The sequence below is a fragment of the Lagopus leucura genome, unplaced genomic scaffold, assembly GCF_019238085.1.
Source record: "Lagopus leucura isolate 7727_CA_CO unplaced genomic scaffold, USGS_WTPT01 Super-Scaffold_739, whole genome shotgun sequence".
In the NCBI taxonomy this organism is placed as follows: Eukaryota; Metazoa; Chordata; class Aves; order Galliformes; family Phasianidae; genus Lagopus; species Lagopus leucura.
In genome coordinates, this window is record NW_024962255.1 from 955,359 (window position 1) to 982,332 (window position 26,974).

The 26,974-nt window shown below is 39.7% G+C and overlaps 1 protein-coding gene across 4 annotated transcripts in view; it reads left to right on the forward strand.

Annotated features, from left to right (window-relative positions):
* The window catches only part of PRKG1 (protein kinase cGMP-dependent 1), a 392,537-nt gene that overhangs the window by 208,892 nt on the left and 156,671 nt on the right, over positions 1-26,974 (forward strand). For all 4 annotated transcript variants that reach the window (XM_042862969.1, XM_042862970.1, XM_042862973.1 and 1 more), the window contains exon 4: positions 5,464-5,569. In XM_042862969.1, coding sequence (XP_042718903.1) covers positions 5,464-5,569 — 106 coding nt within the window. The remainder of the gene's footprint in view (positions 1-5,463; positions 5,570-26,974) is intronic.

A 26,974-nucleotide genomic window follows, 5' to 3' on the forward strand; every position in this document is an offset into this window, starting at 1 on the left:
AAAAAACAAGGAAGATCAAAGTAAGGGTGCAATCTGGCTCTACATTTGCCAGCTCACACTAATATACCAGTAATTCAGGCGCTCGTAAAAGCACACATTTATGGGCACTGTACTTTAAAGGCCATTCCCAAATGGGCAGCCCAGAAGATATGGATGGAGCAGATGCAAACTTCAGTGCACACACAGCACATTACTGATTGTGCTGTGTTTGCTACAAACCTGTGCTCATACCATGAGAAAGATGCAGTTGCGTGCCAACTCCAGCCACAGGATGCAAAAGTATTGTCTTCTGCTTCTGTGGATGTTTTCATTTTTTATTATTGAAATCCAGTTTCAGGAGCACTATATGATATAAATCATGCTGGAAGAAGAAACGTTAATGTGGGGTTTTTTCCCTATCTCTGCTTGAATGTTGCATCTTTCATTGTCCCAGTATAAAAGTACTCCTTTGTTCATGCAGCATGAAGTGGCAAAGTAGCACTGTGGAGTTCAGTGAGGGGATCTGTTGAGAAAGCAGAGAGTATTGGGTTGAATGCCTCCTTGTATGGGTGCCACTGTTGTCTGAAACTGGAAGCACAATTGTCTGAGAGTGGAGAAATCTGTTGTTGCTCCAGCTGTTAAATAAATCCCCTCTGTGCCACATCCTGCAGCGGAGCCTGCTGGGTCTTCCTGCATCATTCATGGTGTGTCTGAAAGGGTAGAATAATGCAATATGCTCCTTCTGTTTAGTTAAATGTACACATGCTTTTCATCATTATTTTATAAGATACACACTATGAGACAGAAGTCCTGGAAATGACTCTATTTCTGCTGCAGCTTAATTTTCTGAGCACTCCCACAACACTGAACACAAGTTAGGATGGGTACTTTACTTACCCCCACTGCCAGAAAGACCCCAAGGACACAGTTCTTTGCCTGAGGCTTTTCTGAGCTGAGAAACAGTGATTTGAATAAAACAGCCTAAAAGCAGAAGTGAGGCAATGAATTCTGCCTGCAGGGCTGGGCAATGAGGGACTCCAGGTCCTGCAGCACAGTTGGTACATGCCTCAACTGAGGATGTCAATATTGTTTTCAATTAAACTTTCCAGTTCCCCCCGCCCCCGTTTCCCTTCCTTCGCATATAGTGCAGAGAGAAAAGGAGCGGCTCCTCTCTGAGCCTCGAGCTCTTGAGTTTCACCCACTGGGTCCACTGGGATAAAAGAATGGAAAAGGAAAACTTCTTCCTCTGGCAGGACGTGCCCCAGTTCTCACCACACTGCAGCATCTCCTTCAAGACAGTAAGTCTAGCCATGCTGAATACTGGAAATGCAAACGTGGATATCAAGTTCTTTTCCCCTGTCCTGTTCTCATCTGAAGAACTGTGGCTCCAACAAATGCGGTGGTGATACTGTGTTGATATTTCTGATCAACAGCATCATGTAAAATGAGAGTTTTTGCGCATTTACAAGTGGGATTTAGGTATCAAAGAACTCCTTGTCCTGGGCATCTCTGTTGCCCCTTCATATATATCACAGTATGTATCTTACAATATACTCCAGGTTGTGAGCACCACCCATACTACTTTTTCATTTGTCATTGCCAGACAAAATTTAGTGGCTTCTGGGATGATCAATGATTGCATTGTGTGGAATTATAGAAATATAGAAATATAGAAAGCTAAGCCCCAGCTGTCACGTCTGAAGTATGAATAAGTGCAAAGGAGCCCATCAACTTTAGTTGTAGTGTAACTCCCTTTATCTCCTTTGATTGCAGTATAATATTTTATTGAGAAATCTTATGGAACCTGCATTACAGATAGATGGACACACATCTGTTTTCAGTGTTATTTACCACTAGTTTTTACGGTCAGAGAATAAGCTTTCCTCCTGAGATCATGCTTCCCAGAGAGTTTTCTAACACATGCTTTATGCAGAGGGATAGATGAGAAAATCACTTCTCTCTATCTTCTATGACTCAGTTGCTAGCTTTGGGATTGACTTCATGGTGTACTTCCCACGTACATAGCTTTCATCTCCGGGGCACTCATAAATGTATCTCTTTGAAGTTGCTAACATCTTCCAATCTCACAGAGCTCATGCTGCTCCACGCTCACCCTCCAACACATTTATGGAGGATTTGAAGCCTAATGAGATGATACTTGCACCTGATTTTAAGGGTCTTATTGGCATCTAGATCTCTGCTGTCATTAGCTATTATTGCAGTATTGTTTACCGTCAGGCACAATAAAAGTATCAGCAGAGAGTATAATGAGCAGTACAGAAGGGCAGTGTCTGCATGTGCCTTCACCTGAGCTGCACAGCCCTGGTTAGTGAGCTGCTGTGCATCTGTGTCTGTTGTCTTTATGTAAAGTGGTTGTGTGTAAATGTGTAGCTACACCAGTAGTGATGTAGTTGCATGTATCTACTTGCAAGTATACACATACATAACTTGGGGGTGCCAGAGGGTAACTTCACGGAGCTGTGGCTTTTTGTAGGCTCATTAAAAGCCTCTCCTCCTGTGCTCCCATGCACACTGCCAGGGCTGCAGCCATTTGTCTTACAGAACAATTTCCGGCAGACATAAATGGATCCTTGTTTTGCTTGAGAGGCGCTAAATTACCTGTGCTGTTAACCTGGCCATATTAAGAGGCCGAGTACGAGCGTGCATGGCACATGCCGGCAGCGGTGCCTTTCTGGTCTTGGGGGACTGATATCAGAAACGATGTAGTACTTATATTGCGTCTGTATCAGAGGGGAATGAGGGAGTGTTGGCTGCTTATCTGGCTCCTCGGTGCCCGTGTGGATTGCAGAGATAGGTGGTATCTCTGCAGCTACAGCTGACCCTCTTGTGCGAAGGAAAATACGCCGCATAAGATTGCCATCGACTACACATGTGAAATAGAAGGATGAGTTAGCTGCTAGCTATCAGTCAGATTTAAGCAGTGATACTGCACTTCCTATGAGTGTAAGTGGCAGATCTCCAGCGTGGCAGTGAGAACCTCGGGTGGTGCTGGAGCTGTGAATGGAGCCCAGCAGGAGTTTGGCCCCAACCGGATGCAGCCATGGAGGGCCAGCTGGCTGGAGCTGATTCCGGGAGGAAACTCCCGCTCTTCAGCTGTTGGCATACAGTGATGAATCTGTTAAAATACATCGTGAAACTGCGTCGGGCAGGATTATTTATGGGAAGGATCACAGAATCACAGAATCACCCGGGTTGGAAGGGACCTCAAGGATCATGTAGTTCCAACCCCCCATGAGAGGCAGTAGAAAGAACAGTAAACTCAGATAATTGCTGTCTTTGGAGCTCGCTCAACTTGTGGTGTCAGCTGAACAGCTAAGCCTTTGCTGTGAAGGATGTATGAAAACAGTACAGGTAGAACCTCTAATTTCTCCCTACAGAATGTCTGCACTTGATGAACTGATGATCTGCTAAGATGTGTTGGAAAATACGTGTTTGTGGCAGAGCGCTGTGATGCCGTTGGATTTTTGATTCCAAAATATAAACTGTATTTCATTCATTGTTTCCACATTTGCTAATCTTTTTAAAAATTCTTTTTTTAGTATTAAATTACCCATGGTTTTGCCATTCATGACCAACCAAGTTGCCTTATTTACCTACCAGTCCTTCACTGTACTGTATAAAAAACAGCCTGAAATGGTCAGGCTAGCTGAAATTACCTGCACTTCTTCACATCTATGGAAGGAGCTCCTTTACAAGCCTATGTTTTCATGCTCCCACTAAATTTACTGAGACTGTGCACTTTCTGGTGACTTGATGTCAACCTTCATCAGCAAATACAACAGGAGAGCTTCCTTACCAGTGTCCCCCACCACTCTGTTAAATAAAATTTGTTTCTTCCTCTTTTATCAGAGCTCATCTGAAAACAAGTAAATGACTTAATGTATGAGAAGAAAAACAGAAAAATTGGGATCCCATCCGTATTACCTGTTTCCTCCGCTTTTCACAGTGGAAAGTGAAAAACTATTTTATGGAAGGGTCTCATACTAAGAGCTATAAATCATACTTTCCAATCTGTCTAATTCTAAAACAAAAAGCATTTCTCAAAAATGAACTTCTGTCTTGAAAACTACACTCCAAAAAGAAATTTCTGATAAATTCACTTTGTTCTGCATTGCAATTTGAGAAGAAAAATTGTGATTTGCACTTGTAAGATTTTACTTCCCGTGACTGTTGATATGGGTAAAACCACAATAACCAGACTGTGAACTGAAAGACTAGAAAATAAAAGCAAAATAATTTATTGGATTTTATTCATGAGAATGTATCTAAATATTTTATTGAAAGTATTTTCTCACTATTTTTCCCTGTAGTGAAATGAGATATGAAGATGGAATTTATTGCAATTACTCTTTGAAAGAACATATGACTGCAAAGGTCTTGAGAGTAGTTTTGTTTACTTGAACATTTCCTCTAAGAAGAAACTCTTTAATAGTAGGGCTGTGTATGAAAGCGTTCATAGTTAATACAATGTCTCAGCTGCTTCTAAGATGAAAATCTGGACCATTTTGGTTTCTTTGCATCACCTTCACATGATACTGTTTTCTTTTAGCATAATGCAATGTTAATCTTTTTTATTTGATTTTGCAGTGGGATTCTTACTTCAGGAGTATATGGTGTAGTATGCGGTGTGTAATAATGAGTTCTTGAAACTTATCAGAAATGTGGCTATGAAAATTGAAAAAAAAATATTTGAAAGCTCCAAAAACTGTAATAATACCTGTGGACACCTATAAGGTCAATGAGAAGTTTGTCATAGAATCACAGAATTCTATAGAATTCGTTTGAGTTGGAAGAGTCCTTTAAAGGCCATCTGGTCCAACTCCCTGCAATGATCAGGGACACCCCCAGCTCCATCAGGTGCTTAGAGCCTCATCCAGCCTGACCCTGAATGTCTCCAAGGATGGGACATCCACCACCTCTCTCGGCAACTTCTAACTGTGCCTCACCACCCTTACTGTAAAAATCTTCTTCCTTATATCTAAACTTCTTGTCACATACATTGAAAGTAGAATGAAGCCTTAATGATTTGTTCTGCCTCTCAGACGTGATAATGTGCTAAAAACATCCCCAAATCACTCATTGTTATTGGCCACACATCAAGAGTGATGTATCCCAGTTGATAAATCCAGCCCCTAATTTGTTGCCTGCTTTCAGCCTGACTTCTCCCCAGCTCAGTGGCATGATTGGTTTTAGACAATCTTCCCATAGCCCACGTACAGTAGAGATAAAATTTAGCTAGATGCATATTTTGAATCGCTTCAATGCATGCTTAGTCCATTGTCTGGCAGATGAGTTTAACATTACTATTTTGAAGTGTGTACCCATTTTCATGTTTTCTCATGATGTAATTAGTTTCCTCTGCATTTCACAACAAATTTTCAAATTCTGAAATTTTGCTAATTACATTTTTCCCCTTGTCTTGTTTTTTTTTTTCTTTTTTTTTTTCTTTTTTTTTTTTTCCAGCTCTCGTAAATGTGAAACTTTGGGCTATTGATCGGCAATGTTTTCAAACAATAATGATGAGGACAGGCCTCATCAAGCATACTGAGTATATGGAATTTTTAAAAAGGTATGGCGCTTGTTTTCTTTATAAGAAATACAGTGAAACTGTTGTCCTCATCTTTGACTTTTTTGTGAATGCAGTGTTTGATTTGTGTTCTTTCAATTTCTTTTTGTTTGCTGCTTAACCATCTGTAAGTGGTATCCTCCAGCCAAAGTTGGGTGATCACCAAGAGGGGTTGCATTGCTCTTTAGTTTCATTCCCATTGTGAGTTATTCATTTGCAAAGAGTGCCACAGCCATCATGTAAATGAAGCTTTGCTATGAGTCATTCAAAGCTTCTATATTGCAGAAAATGCCCATCAAATAAAAACCTCCCTGCGGAAGCATCTGGTTCTAGAACCAAGTCCATTTTAAGTGTACTTTTGCATTTCTACAGGCAAAATGCAAGTTTCTAGTGAAGCAAAAGCTGTGGATTTCTGTAAACTGTGGTTTAAATGAGCAGCAAGAAAAGCATAAACTTTCACTCTTTAATTTTGACCTCAGTCTCACAAACATCATTGTGTTAGTGCTACCATCCCAAAGTATGACAAATCCTCCTTACCAAAGCAGGGGCTGATATCCCAATAATTCAGATCTGTCATAGCAGTGAACAACTGCCTACATTTCGTATCAGCAAAGCAATAGCAAATAGGAGCATAACATCACCGAATCCTAGAGAAAAAAAGTTGCCTGAGTCAGAGTGATGTTGTAAGTAATTCCATCGTTATTAAGTCATTACCGCAGCAGATTTGTCCCAGATCAGAACGTTCTCTGATGAATCACTCCCCTCCCAAGCAAAAGTGGTGAGAGGTAATTTACCTGAGAGGAACATTCTTTTGCTGGAAGGTAGGAACTTGCACAAATTTCATCCAATTTGGGCTCCTTTTCCTCACCTCTCACCATGGGGAGGCTATACTTGATATCTCTTTTTCTAAAAAGGGAGGTAGTAAAAATCACTTACAGACATTAAATAAACCTATGCAATACTTTAGCTGGATGCCACAAAATTGGGCAGTCCCACAGGGGCCAGGGCGGGTGACCTCTGTTCCCATCATCTGCAGGGAAAGCTTTGAGGATAACTTAAAAGTAGTAAAAGATTGATAACAATAACAAAGTAGTAAAACTAAAGCGATTGGTGATGCGGCCTGGCCTCTGATGAGGACAAGATGTTGCCCCAGAGAGGACCAGGAGCTCCATGGAGAAGTTCTGCTGCTCAGGAGCAGCCATCAAAGCCCAGCTTTTTCCAGGTGTCTCAATCATCTCAGTTTGTGGTTATTCACAGGTGTACTCAGGAGAGGAAACAAAAACCTGTTGCTGTGTGGGAAGCGTTTAAAAAACCATGAATTCAAATGTTAACATGCAGTGGCCTTTCTTGTGTGCTGGTGAATGAAACAAAGAAAATGAAAGTAAGATCAGTTTTGGTTGTTATTTTGCTCTGGCTCTCTTTGGAAGAAGATGCTGTGCACGTAGTAAGTTCTTAAGCTTTGAGCTTTAATAGAGCTTTTCTAGATCATCAAGATCAATTTGGATGCATGTTGCACTGAGCCTGCCCAGCTTTAATTTTAGAGCTAATAGTGTAAGGAAACAACTGATGATTTTTCTCTTACTGTATCTTCTTGTTCACGACAGTGTGTCAAGAGTGTATTAATGCTGAAAGGCTAAAAAAAAAAGTTAAAGCAAATACATTTCAGAAAGGCCAAAAGCAAGCAAATATGTTTTCTTTAAATCTTGCTATTTCAGTTTTGGAAAATGTTTGTCATACAGAATGTTGCAGCATGGAACAGCAACTTTCTGTTGCATTGTCCAGTTGTGAGCTACTTCAAGCTCAACATAAATTCTTTTTTTAATTTAAATGAGGTACTAGATGCTCGTCTGTAAGGATGCTTCCCTTCTAAATGTTTAAGGAAAAAAATGCATTAAATCTTGAGAGCGAGGAAAATGTCAATTGTTTACTGTATTTGTTCTTTTTTCCTTTCCTTTATTAATAAGTTAATGAGAATGTTCACCAAGAAACAAAGTCAAAATAAATATTTAAATGAAACCTATTCACAGAGAAGTGAGGGAGGCTGGAAAGCATTATCTTTGCTCTTAGCACTCTGAAAAAGTTGTCTTTCATAATCTTTTCATTAGTCACAGTAGCACAACAGTCATTCTCTTCAATAGAATGCTTTTGCCTGCAGACAAAACACAATAGAAATGCATCTGGTCGGGGTGAGATAAGATCCTTCCTATCTTCTCATTCATCTTACTGACAGTAGCGACAGCACATGCACAGGTGTCACCAGGGCTCCATTTGGTCACTACAGAATACTACCTCTGTGGCCAGTGTTTGTCATCTGCTGTGGTTTTCTGTTGAAAGAACATATTGATGAAATGGATCTGCTATTATTTGCTTAGTTTCACTCTTTTATCTTCAGAGAATATATGGTCTAGTCCTTCCTTCCGAATGCTGTGGAAAACCATAAAATGTACATTTCCTGGTTAAGAAATCCCAGTCTATCTTTCCAGTGGATACTGTGCTGGAAAACTGTCTCATCATCAGCTCCAAGGAGTGGTACATAGCTCTCATGGATTTACAAAGGTTGAAATAACTATTTGATGTACATAAAACAACGATAGTCTGGAGCTAGGAGCAACTAAACATCCTCTTTTTCATAGTGTTTAGGATGAACTGGTCTCTTCATCCCGCTCTGGCACTTGTAAAGTTAATGGATGATCCTTGAAGTGATCAAAAGATGGCCTATTTCCATAGCAGTACCTGTTTCAAGTAGAGGAGAAATCCAGGCTGTTTTTTGATCACTGCATGTATGCCAAACACCAAATCATAGCGCTGATTCCCTTTGAAACACAAATTTTCAGTAGCTCATTATGTAGCTGAATCTATGCTAGATTAAGCTAGCTCAAAGCACAGCTAATGTGCAGGCAATGGTAAAGAGTTAAATTATATCATCTAAAAAAATCCTGTAGATTTAGAAACAATTTATGGCTGAAAATGCTGAACATCTCATCTTCGATCTTTACCCAACTTAGTGCTTACTGTGTATCATTGAATATACTTGCCCTTACACGAACAAGAAGTAGCATTATTCTGCTGTGAAAATTGTAGATATGCTAAATCCACCATCTCCATACATCTCACTGCAACATTCGTAGTGCTAAAGTTATAGTGATTTTCTTCTTAAGCCTTTAATGAAGAACAGTGTTTAAGCAAGATCAGAATATTTCAGTTAGGGGGAAAAAAAAGCATTTATACAATAAAATTGTTCAGGAAATATGATGGGAAAAGGGAGCAGGTGTAGTCATTTCCTGCTAAATCATAAAAGTTTCAAGTTTTCAAAGTTTTCAAAAAGGCCAGGATACCTTTTGAAGAGTAAACATTATCTTTTTTTTTTTTTTTTCTTTCTTTTTTTTTTTTGCAAAAAACTGTCTAGATGTGCCATAAAAAAACCGCCTGTGTTCTGGTCCACCGTGTGAACTCTGATTCATCCAAGATCCTGGAACAGATCAGGCAACAAATGATGAATATTGTATGTAGCCTTGGAGGAAGGATCTAACTTTAGATGCGGAAAATTAAAGGACATTACATGCTTACACTCACACAGCCTTGAATCTTGCTTAAACTTTATGTTAACATCAGAAACTCTGATCCTGCTGAAAAAATCCCAGTCTTCAGCTTATAACGTTTTGTTGTAGTGCTTTGGCTTGATCTTGAGTCTCACTTATAATCTCACTTAAGTGAAAAAAGTTTAAGTGGGAAGTTTTAATCTGATGAAGTATGTCAGAAATGTGACTTTATGCCCTCATGGTTTATCGACGTGGGGAGTCATGCTGGTAAAGTTATTTGTGTAGAAACACAGATGTAACTGTTTCAATCCTGAAATCAGCGGCAGAGAAAGTTTTGCATTTCGTTTGAGTCATTTATAACCAAGAGGAAAGCAAATACAAAACTGTGTGGAGGTTTATTAAATGATTGCCTTTGGCAGATTACCTGCAGTTTCATGCAAAACGTTTTGCACAGTGCATCATAGGGTGAAATTATACTGGACAGAAGTGATAGAGAAATTTAAAAAGTGAGGCAAAGGGAGGACAGGCTTTTGAAAAAGAGAGTTGGAAAGTGAATTAGTGGAATATGTATACATTAGGATAGTTTCAAGTGACTGAATCTGTGAAACAGGCCTTGGCCTAAAGAAGGCAGTTTCTGTGGAGGACTGGAACATAGGCAAAGTGAACAGTGGGGATAGCTGAGAAAGAGAAAAAGGGAAAATATTTACAGAAGATAAATAAGTACATTTATTCTTAATGCAAATTCATGTGGAAGGACAGAAGTACTGGTTCAAACTGAGACCCCATCTAGACCAGCATCCTTTTCATCCCAGGATGGTGCCCAAGGCCAAAATGATGGGCCCATCCTGCCTGAGACAGGTGTGCAGGGTAGGACTTTGAAAACCAACTGTGTCATCTTCCAGTGACGCTGCTCACCTTCTCTAAGATGTGGCCATCAGCCACTTCTAGGATGTGCTAGTTTTCCAGGACAGTCCAAAGAATGTCACTTGCAGGAAGGAGTTGAACTGTTGTGTCAGGACCAGATTCCCTCTGACCTCAAAGGCATCAACAAGGCATTCACCCCAGCTGCCCAGACTGACACCAGCTCATCTTGTGATCTATGACCTGTGCAGTGCATAGTGTGACAGAAACCATAAGTCCAGGCAATGGTCTGCTGGTGGAGTAGAAATTCTTGAAACATCCAGCTAGCATCTCCCAAGAGCTGAAGATGAAATGGTGTGACTTAAAAGTCAGCTTCTTCAACTGTGCCCCAAAGTGACCACAAATACTATGTGCTCATATTGCGTATGACATATTGCCCAGGAAAGAGTTAAAAACAGAATGAGGTAATTAATACATAATTAGACGGAGATTGCTTTCCAGCTCCTATCTGTGGAAAGCTCTGAATCTTTTTTTCTCTTCTGAAGTATTCACTGGTACTTTTCAGGCCTCTCTTGCCTGTTAGCATAACTCAGGCAAGGCAGATCGCATGCCAGACACAATTCCAGTCTGTTTTGCAGAGCTGTCAAGCACTTCCTTTCTCTCTCAAGATACACTGCTTCTTTTATCACCTAACACTGCCTAAAATCCACAGGTCTGCTAAGAGAGGGAAGATTGAATGACTGATCTGCATTAGAGCACAGTGGTGATTTTAACTAGAAAATTTAATCAGCTGGACTCCTTCCACATCTGGAGACAAGACTGGCTTTGAAGAGAGCACCTGGAAGTGGTGGGGGGCTCTTTCAGTGCAGACCTCCATCTAACAGCTGAGATCTTTAGCCACCCTGATGCCACACTGAGGGTTAAAATTGTTCTTTTCCATGATTGATCAATGTGAGCAAAAGAGGAATCATTAAGATGGCAGAAAATCAAGTCAACTTTGAGTCCATTTAGTTCGGAATTCTTTGTGGGCTTGTAGGACTCCTCCGTTACCCTTAGAATGAAGAATGAATTCATCCTTGTTTGCAGCAAATCAGAGAACTTCCCTAAGATGGTTTGCCTTTCAGTGTGTTTTTTAAAGGTGAGACAAAAATACAGCTTAGCCCTTGACTCAGAAGGTGGTGTTGAACTCATGTGGGCTTCTAGTGGGAAAGGCTAAGCTGCGTTTTGGCTTTGGAAATGGCACCAAATCTTGCCTGTCTGTTGTTTTAAACTCAGTTGGGCTCAGGATTCTTGAGGGTGCCTTGAAGGAAGTTTGTGTGTGCAAGTGGCTGAGTGTAAGGGATGGGTTTTGCCGCACCACGGTGCGCGGGTGGGTGCTGAAGCAGAACTGAAATGATGTGCCGCAGTATCAAGCTGTCAGCTTTCAACAAGAAAAACAGTCTTTATGTTATCTTCTGGAGGCAAGGAAGGCAGGAGAGGAGATTTAAAAATAGTTTTGTAATGGCTGTTTTTTTTTTAACATAGCCTCCATAATCCCATGGTGATGCTGTTAATGCTTGTGAAGTGGCTGGGTCAGGCACTTTTTTTAAGAAGTGGAGAGTTAATATTGACCAATTATGGTTTTGATCTAAGGAAAATGTCTGTTGGAGGCAATGCACCGCAAGGGAAAGGGAGGAGGACTGAAGAGAAGGAAAAGGTATAGCATTCCTCATGATCCAAAGCAGGAGAAAGGGAGAGGAAAAACACTGTTTTATTTCAGCTCAAACAACCACAATAGCCCAACCAATGAAGGGAATTGAAGGTAGCTCACCCCAGACCACGCTCAGGAGAATGCTGGTCTCCATGAGGCATGCTGCCCTTTCCTTTCACTACTGCTGCAGATTGACAAAATCAGTGCTTGCACACAGCATATCTGGGTGCTTACCCAGCACCTGGTTGTGGGTTCAGCATCTGCTGCTAGGAATACCGTTCATACGGACTGATTTGCTCTGATGCTGCTCTGCATATGTTTACCATCAGTCAGAGAATTCTCGCTTCAGACTTGTGGGGATTTTTCTGTTTCCACATGTGGCTGTTACAGCTTAGCAGGATTGTCATAAAGTAAAATGGCTTTTCCCATTAAACATGCTTCCAGCTGAGGCAGCTTCAAGGTTTGATCTGCAGTTCAGCAGTAAATAGTTTACTGTTGGTGAGGTGACGGGCAACAGGCAGTGAGTTTGCTCCTGATGTCCATTTGTGGGGCAGCTGAAGGCTTTGCTGAAATGTGGGGTTGACTTCTTTTGCAGCGAGACCAGACCAGGGAGTGCAGAGAGGGAAGAAGGATTTTGGAGTCCTTGAGTTTCTTTGCCTAGTCTTTTTTCTGGGAGTGGTAAAATCTAATTTGCTGGTAGGCTATGGAACATACTGTCATTACATTTCAAAGGAAAACAAATCAAGATCCTGTCTCTGTTCTGCCACATAAGGGCTTCCCTTCCCATTCCTCACCCCCCTGTAGCAGTGATTGTATGAGTAAATACCTTCAAAGATGCGGTCATGATCTCAATTGACACAAGATCATATTTTGTTTGTGTTAGCCTTTAAAAATAATGGCTTTTTTTTTTTTTAAAAAAAAAACAACTTCTAAATTCCAAAATCACTTTTTTTATGGCAGATGCTGTCTTTGATTTGTCATCAGTTACTGTTTCTTCCTATATGGGAATCATGTTTTACTTTTCTATGTTTGTAGCATCTGATCAGAAGTGCAGATCAGTCAGCCAGAAGTATTTTACTGGTAAACCAGATATTAGGATGGTTTCTTGCAGGTAGAAGGGACCACCACCTGGTTCTGTATTGTTGCAGTGGTGCTTCAGAGCCATCAGGGTGCTTACATTTGACATTCTGGCTGTCTGGAGAAGAAGAAATCCTGTTGGTAATTTTGTGTCAGGGCAAAACCAATTCCTTCCTGCTCTCTAACCATCACTGCTATCAGGATTTGGAGGACAGGGGCTTTCTAAGCTCCCAGACAAACTGGGCTGAGCAAATGCGTTAAATGGTTCTCTGTGGCGAGTAGGAAATCAAGCTCCTTACAACTCAATACAGAACATTCAGCCTAACTGGAGATTTGTTAAGGTGTCACAGTTTGTTTAACGTAATTCAATTCATCCTTACCCAGTTGACGTATTGTGATATTATGTGGATGTTTGTGGCTGTGTATACCAGGAAGATTATTTTCCTTTGCTTGCTAAAATGTACTAAAGAGCAGTCACCTTGAGATTTGGGGTTCATTTTGCAAATATTGAAGTAGATGAGTGTATTTAAGATTATTCTGATCACATGATAGTGTTGCTCAAAATGAGACTCTGCATGAGCTTCAGAACAAGAGCTGCAGCACATAGCTGTATGCTGGAGAGCCATGCGTGGCTCTATTGGGGTGTCCCTTACACCTGAGAAGATGAAAAGCAGCCCAGAATAACTACACAAGGTGTGTTTGGTTGTTATTTTGCAAATGCTATATGATGATCATCATAGAATATCTCAAGTTGCAGTGAAACCATTAGGGTTACCAGTATTTCTGACATTTGGCCAGTTTAGTTGTATTTGGTCAGTAACACTGATTTTAATGAATTATGCAACAGCTTAGAGGTGGAAAAGACAGTCAATGCGAAGCCAGCATTTTTTAAACGGGATGATAGTGTTCTTAGATAAAATGCATAACAGCTCAAATGGGTTCCAGATCGTAAAAGAGGATGGATGATAGAGCTGTGAGAAACAGTAGGCTCTTAGAAAAAGTAAGAAGTGTGGCCAGAGGTTAAGCAAGGATAGCAATAAGCCTGGTGTTAGAACACTGGTAATTCTGAATTACTGAAAGAAGGTGAAAAAGATTATGATGGATTCTATAATTCATTTCAAAATCAAGTTTTAATGCTTCTCTAATAATTGCATGCTGCTCTAAAGTAATTAGTTCCAAAAGGTCCTATGCCCTGTGTTGGACCAGACAGCAGAGTAAGTGGTTTATTATCTGACTTTCTCAATTTACTTATCTGTTATTTATAAGTAACTGATACCCATTTAGAATAACTCATGCAAATATTGATATTGGTTTTAAAGCTTAGGAGTAATCACAGAGAAGTCAGTCCTAATGCCTTTATCCTGGCAAAATGCAATTGTCTTTACTCCTCTGTTTATCAAGTTGTACTGCTGTAGCTTGCTGGCAATATTGGAAATAGCAAGGGGTGAGTCCTTTGCCCATTGATTTCCCTCTTACGGCCGTGGGTGATTCTGTGTTCCTTGTCCATCACTCTGCCCTCTGCCTGCATGGCCTCATGTGACATCTGTCACCAATGGCTTGACTAGGATGGCTGAATTTTGTACATTTAAAAAATCCAGGTCCATTTCTTACCATTCTTTCTCAGAGGTGAGTTTCCCAAGGCACACCCAACACTCTCCATCTCAGGCCCCAAAGCCAGTTTTGGATCCCGTGGTTAGCATGCAGCCTTTTGATAATCACATACATTTCAGAGCTCATCCTCGTGTTTGACATCTCTCACAAAAAATGTTTATCTACCTGTCCAGCTTGTTATCGCACCAGACAGTCTCCATTCCAGAGTTTATTTTCCTGCTCAAATTACAGATAGATGCCTTTGAAAGCATCTGACAGTCGTCTGTCCTCCAAGGAATTAACTGATATCCAGGAGAAGGATTTCAGTAGTTCCAGCTGTCTGCTTTAAAACGTTCTGGGGTTTGACCAGGCAAACTGGAACTGGCCTTTGTGGTCATAGCTGCTCCATGTTGCCTTCTATGTGGGCAGAAATGCATCTGGAGGCTTCTTTTTGCCCTTCTGGTAATCAGATATTAATAGGTGTCCAGTCCCCTGTGAAAGACTGTTATCGTTAGTACTTATTTAAATGAGTGAGTAACCTAAACAATTTCTTGATAGGAAAATACAGGCTAAAGGTTAACTTCTGTATCTCTTTTTTCCTCCTACTGTAAGAAAAAATTTTCCCTCATGGAAACCTTCAGATGTAACAGATTTTTTTGATTACCTGCTTTTGGATGAAGCACTGTGGTCTGACATCACTACTCGGATGAATTAACTTGGGTTAATATTTTGTTCTCATTTGATCAAATGATGTAACTTTGGATTTGCTTGCATGGTACCAAACAGTCTTATCAACTTGCAGCATAAAACAATGGATATTGAAAAATGGGCTGTAAGTAACAGCCTGGATTTCCTTCAATTCATTATTCTGCAAGCATTGTGGTTTCAGAAATTAGTTTCAACTTATTTTCCCTTTTTCTTTTTTCATCCAAAGCAACAATGAATAGGCAGTGGACCACTGTTCTTCGCTGATCTTGCTTTATTAACAATGCAAACCCATCACAGAGAAATGTTCTTGCCAGCACTTTTATGCAAGCATTGTGTCTGGCCAGGGCAATCATGCCTTTGGGTTATATTTGTCTGGAAACACCTTTGCCATGGGATTCTGCAGTGCAGCATTCAAGTGCACTCCAAATCGCGTTTTTGTCTTCCAGTCACTTTCTGTTTTGCCATGGTGGGACTGCCTAGCAAGTCATTAACAGGACTGGCCACAAAATGGCATCCAGTGCTGCACAAGTAGCTAATGACCAAGGGAAATCACTGGTCACTTGCTGAATACTGAGCATTTGCTGTAAAATCGACTTTTGCCTTTCTTATCCCAGTATAAGGGATAAGAACTCTGCATTTCTGGGCATACCTTTGTCCTGCAGCACTTCACACAGCTTCTGTTTTGGTGTATGCCAATACTTGCAGAACTGTTAATCTCCTTGAGTTGGTAGTTGGAAAGCCAATTGATGTCTCCAAGTGTTAGGGAGTTACCCATGGTCTCCAAAGAAACTATGTTTACATGCTTGCAAACGTTTAAAACTTGTTGAACTTTTGAGAAGGAAAACAGTAGATGAAGTGTCCTTTTTCTGTCCCTGGTGGAAAGGTTTGAGTACCAGCTGATTTCTAGAAGGTTATCTCAGACTTCATGTTTAAACAGTCTGTTGATCCTAATGGGAAAAATGTGCCTGCAAATGCACAATAGCAAACAGCTTTTTGGCTTTTGGCACCGTTGCCCACAGTACTGCCATTTTGGAGCTGAGGACATGTGAGATATACACACAATGGTCAGATGGGGTAAAAGTTTGGCTTTGAAATAGTAGCAAAAGTTTACTGCAATTCAGATTTCAGATAAACTGACAAAAAATTAAAACACTCTTTAAAAATTGACTGTTAAATAAATGTAGCCATGACTTTTGTTTTCAGTATCCTTGGTAGGAAAAAGAAAGTGCTGTTGCTGAGGCCTAAGCAGTTAACAAGGTGATCTTTTAACTTCAGGGTTAGATACTTACCAAGGCAAAATACCATCCAGGAGGTAACACTTCATATGATGACCACCACTTGTAGGAAAAATAGGTCAGGCAGGATCAGTTTTATTACCATGGCAACTGCCTAATTGCTTGTGGAAAGACTAACTTGATGACTAAGTGTACCATTAGTGAAACATTAGTTTCATTGCTGGGTCTTAAAGAGGCTTATTTTTACAATGACCTGATGGGCACTAAAATGACAAAACAGCAGTTATCTTTCTGGTCCTCTATGTGATTGTATTTAGGTTCTTTTCTGTGTTTCTGCACACTGGAGGTTGTGGTTTATGTATGAGAGCTTTCTGCTGGAAGGCTTATGGGGATTTCCTCCTCCTGGCAGTATTAACACCACTGTAGCTTTATGGGAATGCCAGGCTGCAGTTATTTGCAGCCATCCTGGCTTAACAGTGAGAGTCAGTTGGGTTACTCCTACTCTGAGGTCCAGCTCCAATGGAGAAACCACATGACACAATAGGAAATGTCAACATCAAACTGATGCACTGGAGGAGGTCGCAGTGGCAACACAGCCATCATGTACTTCATTTTTATCCTTTTATTTATATTGTCTAAAGTGAACGGACGTGATAAAACTCTTAAAAACTGTAGCAGTCTGTGCAAGACAGTGGTTGAGGCTTCAAAACCTCTATTTAGTTGCCATGCCATGCATTTTCATCTACTCCCGGGACTTGCAGATTGTTTTTCATGAAGCTGTTGAGAAGACCTTAATGTGCAACTTCTACACGCTTTGCATGAGAGAAATACACAGTAATTATATTATCAAATTTGTTACTTTACTTTGACAAATTCAACTTGTCATTAACAATGTCTGATGCGGCATGGAGTGCCAAGCATTAAGACACAGCCAGAAAGAAAATAGCTGAGAATCTAGGAGGGGAATGAAGGCATGAATAAAAGCTGCAGCTTTGCAGGGCAAAGAGTAAATATTTCATGTTTAATTCCTGTCTCACTCTGTGTCTCTTACAGATGTTCTCTGAATTCAGGACTATGCTTAGACCATTCTCAAACTCTAAAATTGTGCATGAAGTTTGAGGGAAGATAAAAGATTTCGCATAGTGCTGAGATTTGGTTTGAAAGGTGCAGGCAGGAATTATAGTATCAGCAAGTAGTTAGCACTCCATTAATTTGGAGTCCACTTTCTTATGAAGTATTCACTGAAACATAAGTTTGCTGTGAAGTTGCTCAGTCTTGAGTAGGCTCAATGATAACAGCCTCTGTCCTTGCTGCTTCCCCCTGGCACTGCTAGTAGTACTTAGTAAGATGATATTGGCTAAGAACCTGCTTTGGACTCCATTACAAAAGATGCTTTAAAAAAAGATTTGGAACAGATTGCCTGGGTTGAAAGATTTGCAGATTGATTCAAAGCATGGGAAGTTAGAGTGTCATGGCTAGGGAATGGTGTAAATTTGGGATAGTACTGCAGAGGTGATGCCCAGCAGAGTTATGTGGTACTTAGGTGATGTTAATTCTTTTAAGAAATAAAGGTCATTGGAAAGAAGTGACACCAATGACACTTTTGTCTACCAGCCTTAATTGAGAAAGCAAGCCTTCTCTAATAGAGGACCATGGCAGAAGTTGAAGAAAGGTGTTACTTCTTGACATTATCTGACATTTCTTTTCTGTAAGTGTATGGGAGCTGTTGAATCACGGCCTGAACCTCTGACCACCTGAGGTGAGCACTCAGTCAGCCCTGGGAGCACAGGTGAAGGCAATTCAGCTGTGTGACCAGAAGGGCTGGAGCCTCTCCTAGACATTTTAGAGCTGACTAGCAGTAGGGAAGGATCTCTTTTGGAGATGGCTCCTCTTGGAATCCTCTCAGCGAGCCCAGGATAAGGGTAAGCTTTTCACCCATTCTTCTTTGGTATGATTACCTGTTTAGCCTAAATTTCCTATATATTTCTTAATTATAACATCTGTATATTCACTGATTATACAGTAAGTCAGAAAGATCCAGTACAGATCCACAAGTGGAGGCGTTTCGATAACTGTGACTTAAATAACAGATTATAGAGAAGTGGTTTTTTTTTTTTTTTTTCCTCTGCTGGAAAAGGTTGGCTAGTGCTTTTGAAGAGAGCCATGGTGCAAAGAGTATGTATGTTTTAGTAAGCAAACTTGCATATCAAAGGGCTTAGCCTTTATTTCATCTTTCTTTATGGGTAGCTGACAACTACTGTGTTGCCCAGCTAACCCAGCTGTGGATGAGAAACAGACTGATGTAGAAATAGAAATTGATGTGCACATGTCCCTGAATTTTTTTATTTTTTTTTCCCCCCTCTTTTCCCCAAGGTTTGGTAAACCTTTACTAAAAGTGCTTTTCAGAAAGAATAAAGACTTCTTCGAGAGTCTGATATTATCTGTCACTTCAGTTAACTCTTAATAAACATAAAACCCTTAAGATGCACTCATTTGAAAAATTCACATCACTGTGTTTTGCTGATTGGAAATCCTTTGGGGATTAATGTGTGTCAAAAGTATACATTTGTTCAAGTGAAAATGAAGTAGCATTCACCGTCTTAGGAGCTTTGAGATAAAATGAATTATTGCTTCCTCTGCAAAATGGATCCATACATATGGGAACCTAAAATGCATGAATTGGAGTAGATCCTTCTGAGGGGTGATTTTAGTCTTTGTTAATAGTCTGGATGAAGCAGCTGATGACTGAAAATAAACCATGTTGCTGAACGTGAAATAAACTGCAGTGAGATTAAAAATAGGGACAGGGTCTTTGAATTTGTCTTGTCACAACACATAACCCGGGAGCACATCAATGTATGCTGAACAGAATTAGAGTTTAAAGGCCAAATTAAGTAAAGAACTGGGCATGCTTCCAAAAGAATAGCTCATTAAACTTCAGCCCTCTGTTGGGCTGTCTGTTAGGAAGTGTACAGGAAGGCCACACTTTGATACTTTTTGGCAGGGAATAGCGCATCTAATTTTGGATTTAACATTAGAAAGAGATGTAGGTTCTAGAAAACACAGCAGAGCATGAAACCTCTGAGCAGAGAAAAAGCTGCTCATTTGGTATTTGGGTGCAATTAGAGGTGTGAGTGAAATATTGTGATAACATTGCATTATATTCATGGGAAAATAAAGGTAGTTCATATGGGACATAGATCCTTTCTGCCTTTAGACTTGTACAGAGTGTCCAGTATGGAAAATGGTTTGTGCGTGTATAATCAATGAATATTAAGATGTATAATCAATGGATATTAAGATGTTACAATCACAAAAGAACAAGAGAGTTAGGCAAAGTAGACTAAGATAATAAGGAGAATAAATGGAAAGCTTACCCATATGCTAGGCTTATCTACAGAAAGCACCAGAAGAGGGGATCTCCAGACAAGATCCTTCCCCACTGGTAGCCAGCTCTTAAATAGGTCTAGGAGCCTGGCTCCACCCCTTCCTGCAGCACAGGTGAATTGCCTTCACCTGTGCTCCTCTGGCTGACTCATGGCTCGCCTCAGGTGATCAATCAGAGGTTCAGGCCGTGACTCAGCAGTTCCCATAAAGTGTGTTATGCCAGTGCAGTCTGTATTTATCCACTTTTATATTCTATATACTACAATACCAATATCTCTTACTCACAAGCTATTTCTACAAGTAGACAAGATTGTCAGTGGATATTTTGGCAGACCAAAGAAGCAAGTTGACTTTAATAAGTACTTGAAATACACTTCAAGTTGTCACCTGAAAAGGAAGAAAACTAACTCCAATGTGGTGTTAGAAAGGTGCATTCCCTGATTCCTCTCGATACGTATTGGGTGACTTGAATCAAGTACGTGCCTTCAGAGTTCAAGTTCTACATTTAAACTGTTAAGACATACATATTCATCCTTTTCCAAAAACTTATTAATATATGCTAATGTTCCTCTGTGCATGCACAACAATGGCCTCTGGTGGTCTTTGACCACTTACTTTCTCCCTGTTTTTTTCCCATCATCAGCTTCATCAGTGATGGGTGCATCTAGGAGCAAAGCAAGTATTCCAGGCTTTTCTTGAATTAAATATCTCTGTCTTTGACATTAACTTTTATTGGCTTTAGCTATGTAGTGCCCCTTAAGTTATGGGGTTCTGAAGGAGGTGGCAGACTGGCAGGAGGTGAAGAGCAGTGCTTGATATGAGTAACACTTAAACCTATGACATTCTGGACTGCCTTAGATTTTCTTCTTCTTGGCCATATTAAAACATTCACAGGCATGGGGTTTCATAATTTTTCTAAGTATACTGTCATGCTCTTTTGATTTCTCACAGGTAATACTGTCTTTGGAAACACCAATCTGATAGGCAATAGGATTTCTGGCCTGTGCATTAATTCCTGATTTTCACCTAAGGTGATGGGCGAGAGCAGAATGAGATTACCATCGTGTTCTGGACATGGGTAATGGAGTATGATGAATGGCAGTGGCTCAAAGCTTGCCATAATACCTGGACAGCCGCTGGGGATGTTTTCTGTATCTCTTAATGACTTACATGCTTCCAAACATCATGTCTGTGTCCTCTGTGTGTTTTTCTCTCCTGTAACTTGGAACAAGATGAACAATTTGATGAAGGTGATGATTTTTATTCTTCTGTTTAAATAACTCATGGCATTACTTCGGGCTTTTATCTTCAAAACTGAGAAAAAAATATTTGTGACGTCTGTGGCATAAATCAATGGCTTTTACAGGGAAGGAAATTCAAAGGGAGTGCTTGGAATATGGTACTGATGCATCTTCTATTGTTTAAGCCTAAGCCCATAGTATTGTGAGAATAAGGCATTTTTAGTTTGTGGCCATAGGATACTACTTTTTTGGCGGGGCAGTGTAATATAAGGTGTGTAGAATCTGTTCATGGATGTAGATTGTCCACCAATGTACAAACACAGATGAAGAAAAGAGAATCGGGGAGTTCAGAAGTCAAGTAAATAGGAAAGCAGTGGATGCTGAAGTGCTGCTGCCTTGGAGTGAGAAAAGTGTAATGCCATAATTGTTTATAGCTGCAGGAGAAATACGGTGCACGTTTGAGTATTGACGGTTAAAGAAATTATTTGAGATGGTCTGTTGTTATGGGGGCAGTATATTGTGACAGCGTGACAATAGAAAGGTTATTTGCTCATTCAAATGTGAAGATGCTTTTCCAGCAGGAAAACTCATTGAGGAAGATAAGTTCTCATTTTTATTGTGATACGCCTGAAGGCTGACAAAGGCACTGCTTATGCAGTTCACAAAGCACATCTTCATTCAAGTCTCTGAGTACAATACATATTTTTTTACCTGGCAGTTGTTGTGTATTAGCAAAGTACAAAGCCTTTAATGCGATTAGAAATAGCTGTTCAGTTGTGTGTCTCCTTTATTATTTGTAATTATTGTGAGAATTAGCAATCTGCCTTATACAAATAGTAGTTTCCCTTCAGAATGGTTTAACAAGATGAAGTATGAAGATACAGAAAGCATTGATCTACAGATAGGCAAATATAATTAGCAGAAAATAAATTGTTACAGGAAGTATCCACTGGCATTTACAATGGTATATCTCATTTAGAAGCTTTCGTTCCATGTGATATCCTGCTGATTAAAGTCAGCGTGCTTGATCACTAAATCCCACAGATCACAGGTTTGGTAAAGTGCTTATTTTTATGTTCCTTGCCCCTAGTTTACAGCATCTCTTTTTGTATCACAATATTTATGAAAACTTTCCTTACGTAATGTGAGCCAACTTCCTATTGACATTGCTCTTCCTACTACTGGGAGTGCCTGGGATAGAGGGGTTTTTGGTGAACAGAAGGAAAGGTTTTTAATGAGCTTTATTTTCTCCTTCACTGAACTGAAACTGCTGAGTTTGTGTTGGTTTGAACAAAACAAATATGGCTCCTATTTGGGAGCTTGCAGAGAAAGTGACACAAGGTGTGAGTGCAGGAGCTTCAGCAAATCGGAGTAAAGTAGAGTTCTACTCTTCAGTCTGCTTTGAGTCACAGGACATGGGTTTGTATCTGATAGATTGAGCTCTTTCCTCATTCTTGGGCTGACCCAGATCCTGTTTCTCAGGATAATGCTATAACCATGGAACAGTCAGATACTTGCTGTGGGGCATTCCTTAATATCTCTTGGTGAGGAGATTCCTAGTGAAGAGACTCTCCAAAGAAATACAAGTATTTACTGTGCTTGGTCTTGATCTCAGGAGTCTTTAGCTCCCATGAGCTGGGTTTTTTTTTGAGGCCATTAATTAAGATGATTTCCATGCACATGGAGCAGTTCCTCAGCAAAGGCTGAGAGAGGAGTGTTTCCATGGTGTAAGCATTTTCCTGAGGTCTTCCAATCAAAACTACATGGTAAAGTGTGACAGTCCCTGAGAATAGTTTTTTGAATGGCCAAAATGGCATCACTAAGTTGTAATACAGTTGTTCATTTGGAGGAGTAAATACATATCCTTCCTAAGTAATTTTTTGGATGCCACATTTAAGATCAATCTGGATGAGGCTCTAAGCACCCGATGGAGCTGTAGATGTCCCTGATTACTGCAGGGGGGTTGGACTCAATAGCATCCCTTTCAATCCAAATGATTCTATGATTCTAATTTTTGAGTTTTAATCAAAATAATGTTTCGGGTTCATTTTTCTTTTGGAATGATGGCTTTTTTTTGTCATGAGGATCTGGAGAGGTGGCTCCTCCAGTGTTTTTGGTGGTTGTTTTTTTTCCCTTTAAAAGGTATCAACTGCATCTAGATGGTGTTACCCAAAGATAAGATCTCCTGTTAGCTTGAATTCAGTCAGAAAATGATTACTCAGAATGAGGGTGAGAAGATGAAAGTGCAAAGTGGTGTCAAGCTGGGGATACAAACTACCTACAGCAACCTTACCTGCTGCTGGAGCATGAACTAAAATATTCTGCTAGCTTAAATCATTTCCAGCTCTGTATGTTTAAATAACTCTACAAAGTATTTTAGGAATAACAAGCTTTCAGCACCACAACAGCGTGGAGCATAAAACATTCTACATACTGAAGAGCATCTGTATTCCTGGAGGCGTTTGCATTTGAATTAAGGCAGGCAGAGGAGGAAAACCCATCAGCTTGGATGTACTTTCTGGATGGCTCTCAGCCAGGCTTTCAAATACAATGCAGTGAAACAACTGGGGTTTGATCCTGGGTTGCAATAACCAAATTCAGTCAATTTTGATACTGGAACAAAAGGCCATACACAATATTTCACCCTTACTAAGAAATAATCCATGTGAGCAGAAGATGGATTTGAATTTGTTTCTTGTTTTTCAGAAGTGTCCCAGGAGTCTTGGGGTAATGACTCGTGATGTGCTTCATTACCTGTTAATGTTGTTTTGTTCTGAGCAAGCAAAAAAAGGAGCATTGAGCAGGGTCCACAAGGATGTATATTTCCTTGTTAGCAATAGATAAATAAAAATTAAGAAGGGAATTAAAAACATCGTGATTAAGAGCCAGTTGCTTGTGGTTAAGGACCAGAAGAGTGCTCAAGACAGCAAAAAATTGTTGGATTTTCTGAATGTATTCTCATTCCCAGTCCCCTGGCACAGATTAGCTTGGAGCTTTCAGTGATTTTAATATAAATCCAAGTGTGGGAAAAAAAAAAAAAAAAAAAGCTGAACAGAGGTATATGAAGCAGAAAGGAAGAAGAAAAAACTAGAAGGTGTGCATGGACATCACTTTAGAAGAAGGAAAAAAGACAATGGCATCTCCATTGTCCCAGGTCCATGGAAACACCTATCTGCTGCAAGACAGTGATAGGTTTCTGAACCTGGTGTGTGTGTGTAAACTGAAGTTTTGTTCTGAGTAGGGATAGGTTTGAAATGCTGATAGTCTTTTGGCTCCATATGTATATCAGAAAAGTAGTGACATAAACATTTTTTTTTTTACTTTGGGGAACTAATTCTAATTTCATAAAGGTTCTACATTCTTACAGGAATTACATTTTTGAAATAAAGTAAATTGGACTTAGTGAAGTTACTAAGGGGAGCATTTTCTTCTTTAGTGACTTCAGAATAGTTTAATAAATACTCCCACTTTGGTCTGGATCTGCTTAATGTTTTAACTTCCAGCCTGAGACTAGCATTGTTTTTCTGTATCCTTTGCACATTTGCAAATAGTAATGATCTTTTTATGTGTTTGTCCTCTACTTTCAAGGGATAAATTTTTAATGTGCAGGCAGAAGGTGACAGTTTTATTGCTTCTGTGAACATCAAGAATACATTTTAAATTCAATTATGTACTGTCTCTGGAAATATCACACAAGCATCTTGCCAATAAATACAATTCTTAGATTACTGAAAACTAAGGACAGTAATCACCAGACCGACTTGAACTGTGGGATTTGAGTAGAATATTCTTTTGGACAATAATAAAATATAAAATAATAAATATAAAATAATAAAAATAAAATAATAAAAAATATAACTTAATGTATGTTGGGAAGGATAATTTACATTTCATCTATCCACTGTTAAGCCATCATAGTTGTTTCTACAACTCAAGACAAGAGAAAGAAGAGAATCTGCCCCAGCAGTTCACAGTGCAATTAGAAACATGTATTTTGAAGTGTAGAAAAAACAGGGTATTGTATACAACAAAAATGATATGACAGAACATACTTACAGGAATTATGTTGATGAATTAAGCTTTAAACCAAACATGTCCAACCTGCTAGTTTTATGTTTTTGTTGCTGCCTCTTTTTTATTTTAAATAAAAATAGAACAAGTTTTTGTCATTATATACATTAACTATATTGTATATTTTATCTGTGGCCCAAGATAATTCCTCTTCCCTTAATTCAGTCCAAGCATGCCAAAAGGTCAGACACTCATGCTTTAGATGAAGGAAAAAAAAGTCAAACTTAAGTTAAAATGTCTTCGGAGGGACAGTAAATACGGAGCCAAAAAAGCCAAAACATTTCTAGAATATAAATGGTACAGATCTCATTGAAAGGGCGCCTGAGGTCTGGGGTAGTGGGATTTGCACTCAACTGGCACTTGGGATCCAAAAGCTCTTGTTCCCCTCTGCTTTAAGATAGCAGGTCATTGTAATGTTTCAGTGAATTTTCACCCTTCATGTGTGAACCGTGCTTCGATTGTAGAAACTTCTTAGTTGTGCCAAGTTGTTTGCTTATGGGGAACCATTCAAGTCATATAACATTATTATGTTATAGGTACAGCCATATATATGGCTGCAAATATATTAATGGGAGCAAAGATATCAGAAGCCATCATCGAGGTTGTCATTTAATCTCATTACAAAACTGAGAGAGAGAGAGAGAGAGAGAGAGAGAGACTTTGCTATGACTGAACAAAATGTTTTTGGAAATTGAGTTACTCCCCAGAACTCTCTGCTCCATGGATTAGCAAGCTGTGTGAGATGCAGTGGTTCAAGACTGTCTTGATGGGGTCTTGGGTGTCTGAAGGACAACCTAAAATGATGGTCTCCTTATCCATTGAGATCTGTTGCAGCTTCCACAGGCAGATATATGCCACCAATTATTTGATAGAGGGAAAAAAGGAAACTTTATTTGAAAAATAGATAAATCTTGCCTCGTTGCTGGAAACTGGGAAATTAAATCAAATCTCTGTTTGTTTATCTGATTTGTATTTCCACTAGACCTTACCTTCCTTTATCTATAAAATGCTAGAAATATTCAGTGTCTAATTTTATTCCAGTGCCAGTAAATAAAAATAAATTATTGTGTATCCAGCAGTAAGGTACCCCTTCTGCACAGTGATTAGGCTAATTATTGTAATATCCCTTGGGATTTCCTAGTATTTTTCTTTCTTTTGGTATACGGGAATAGGACACAGTATTGCTGGGCCGTCTCAGCCTTGGAAGTGGTGTCTCTCATAGTTTGTGTACCGTTATTTTAACCAACAGTAGCTGAGGTGTAGGTTTTTGGTTTTTTTTTTGGAGGAGGTTATCTGGGAGTACCTGACTATCTTGTTTTAACTCAGTGCTTGTGTGCTTGCTGTGATGTTGTGGTTATGATCTGCATGCCTGTTCCAAAAACGAGTTATTCAATAGCTGGGCTTTGAAAGGGCATTTTGGTAAGTGTTAATCACCTGAGAGGAGTAAATTGCCTTATCTGCAAACTTGATGATTGATCATCAATGAAACAGAAATGACAGTGAACGAGCAATAGATTTATGGAAAGTCCTTTCAACAGCCATTGCTCACTTATTTTAACTATCTTTTGATACCTATCAATGAGTCAGATTTTAATTAATCTGAAGTGTTCCCTTCTAAAAATACATAATGGTACTTTTAATCAAGATGCCACATGGCCTTCAATAAATCAAAGTAAATCAGCCAATTTGCCATTGTCAGCCAGAGCCATAATCTTATCCTGACAACCTGCTCTCTGTGAAGAAAAACTCAACAAAACAGGCTGACGTAAATTATATTTTTAAAATAACTTTTGAGAGAGTCCAATATTCACTTTTGTTAGGACAGGCTGTGCTCGTAGCCAGGCTCACTGGACGTTGCCACGTGCAAAAAGGGGCAGAAAAACACATCCTGTGTTATGGGACTCAGGGTAAAGATTCAAAACAAAAAATGAGTATATCAACTTCTAACCTTTTGGATCTGCCTCCTTAGTGGCTTGTACTTCACTGACATGCTCTTCAGCTAATTTCAG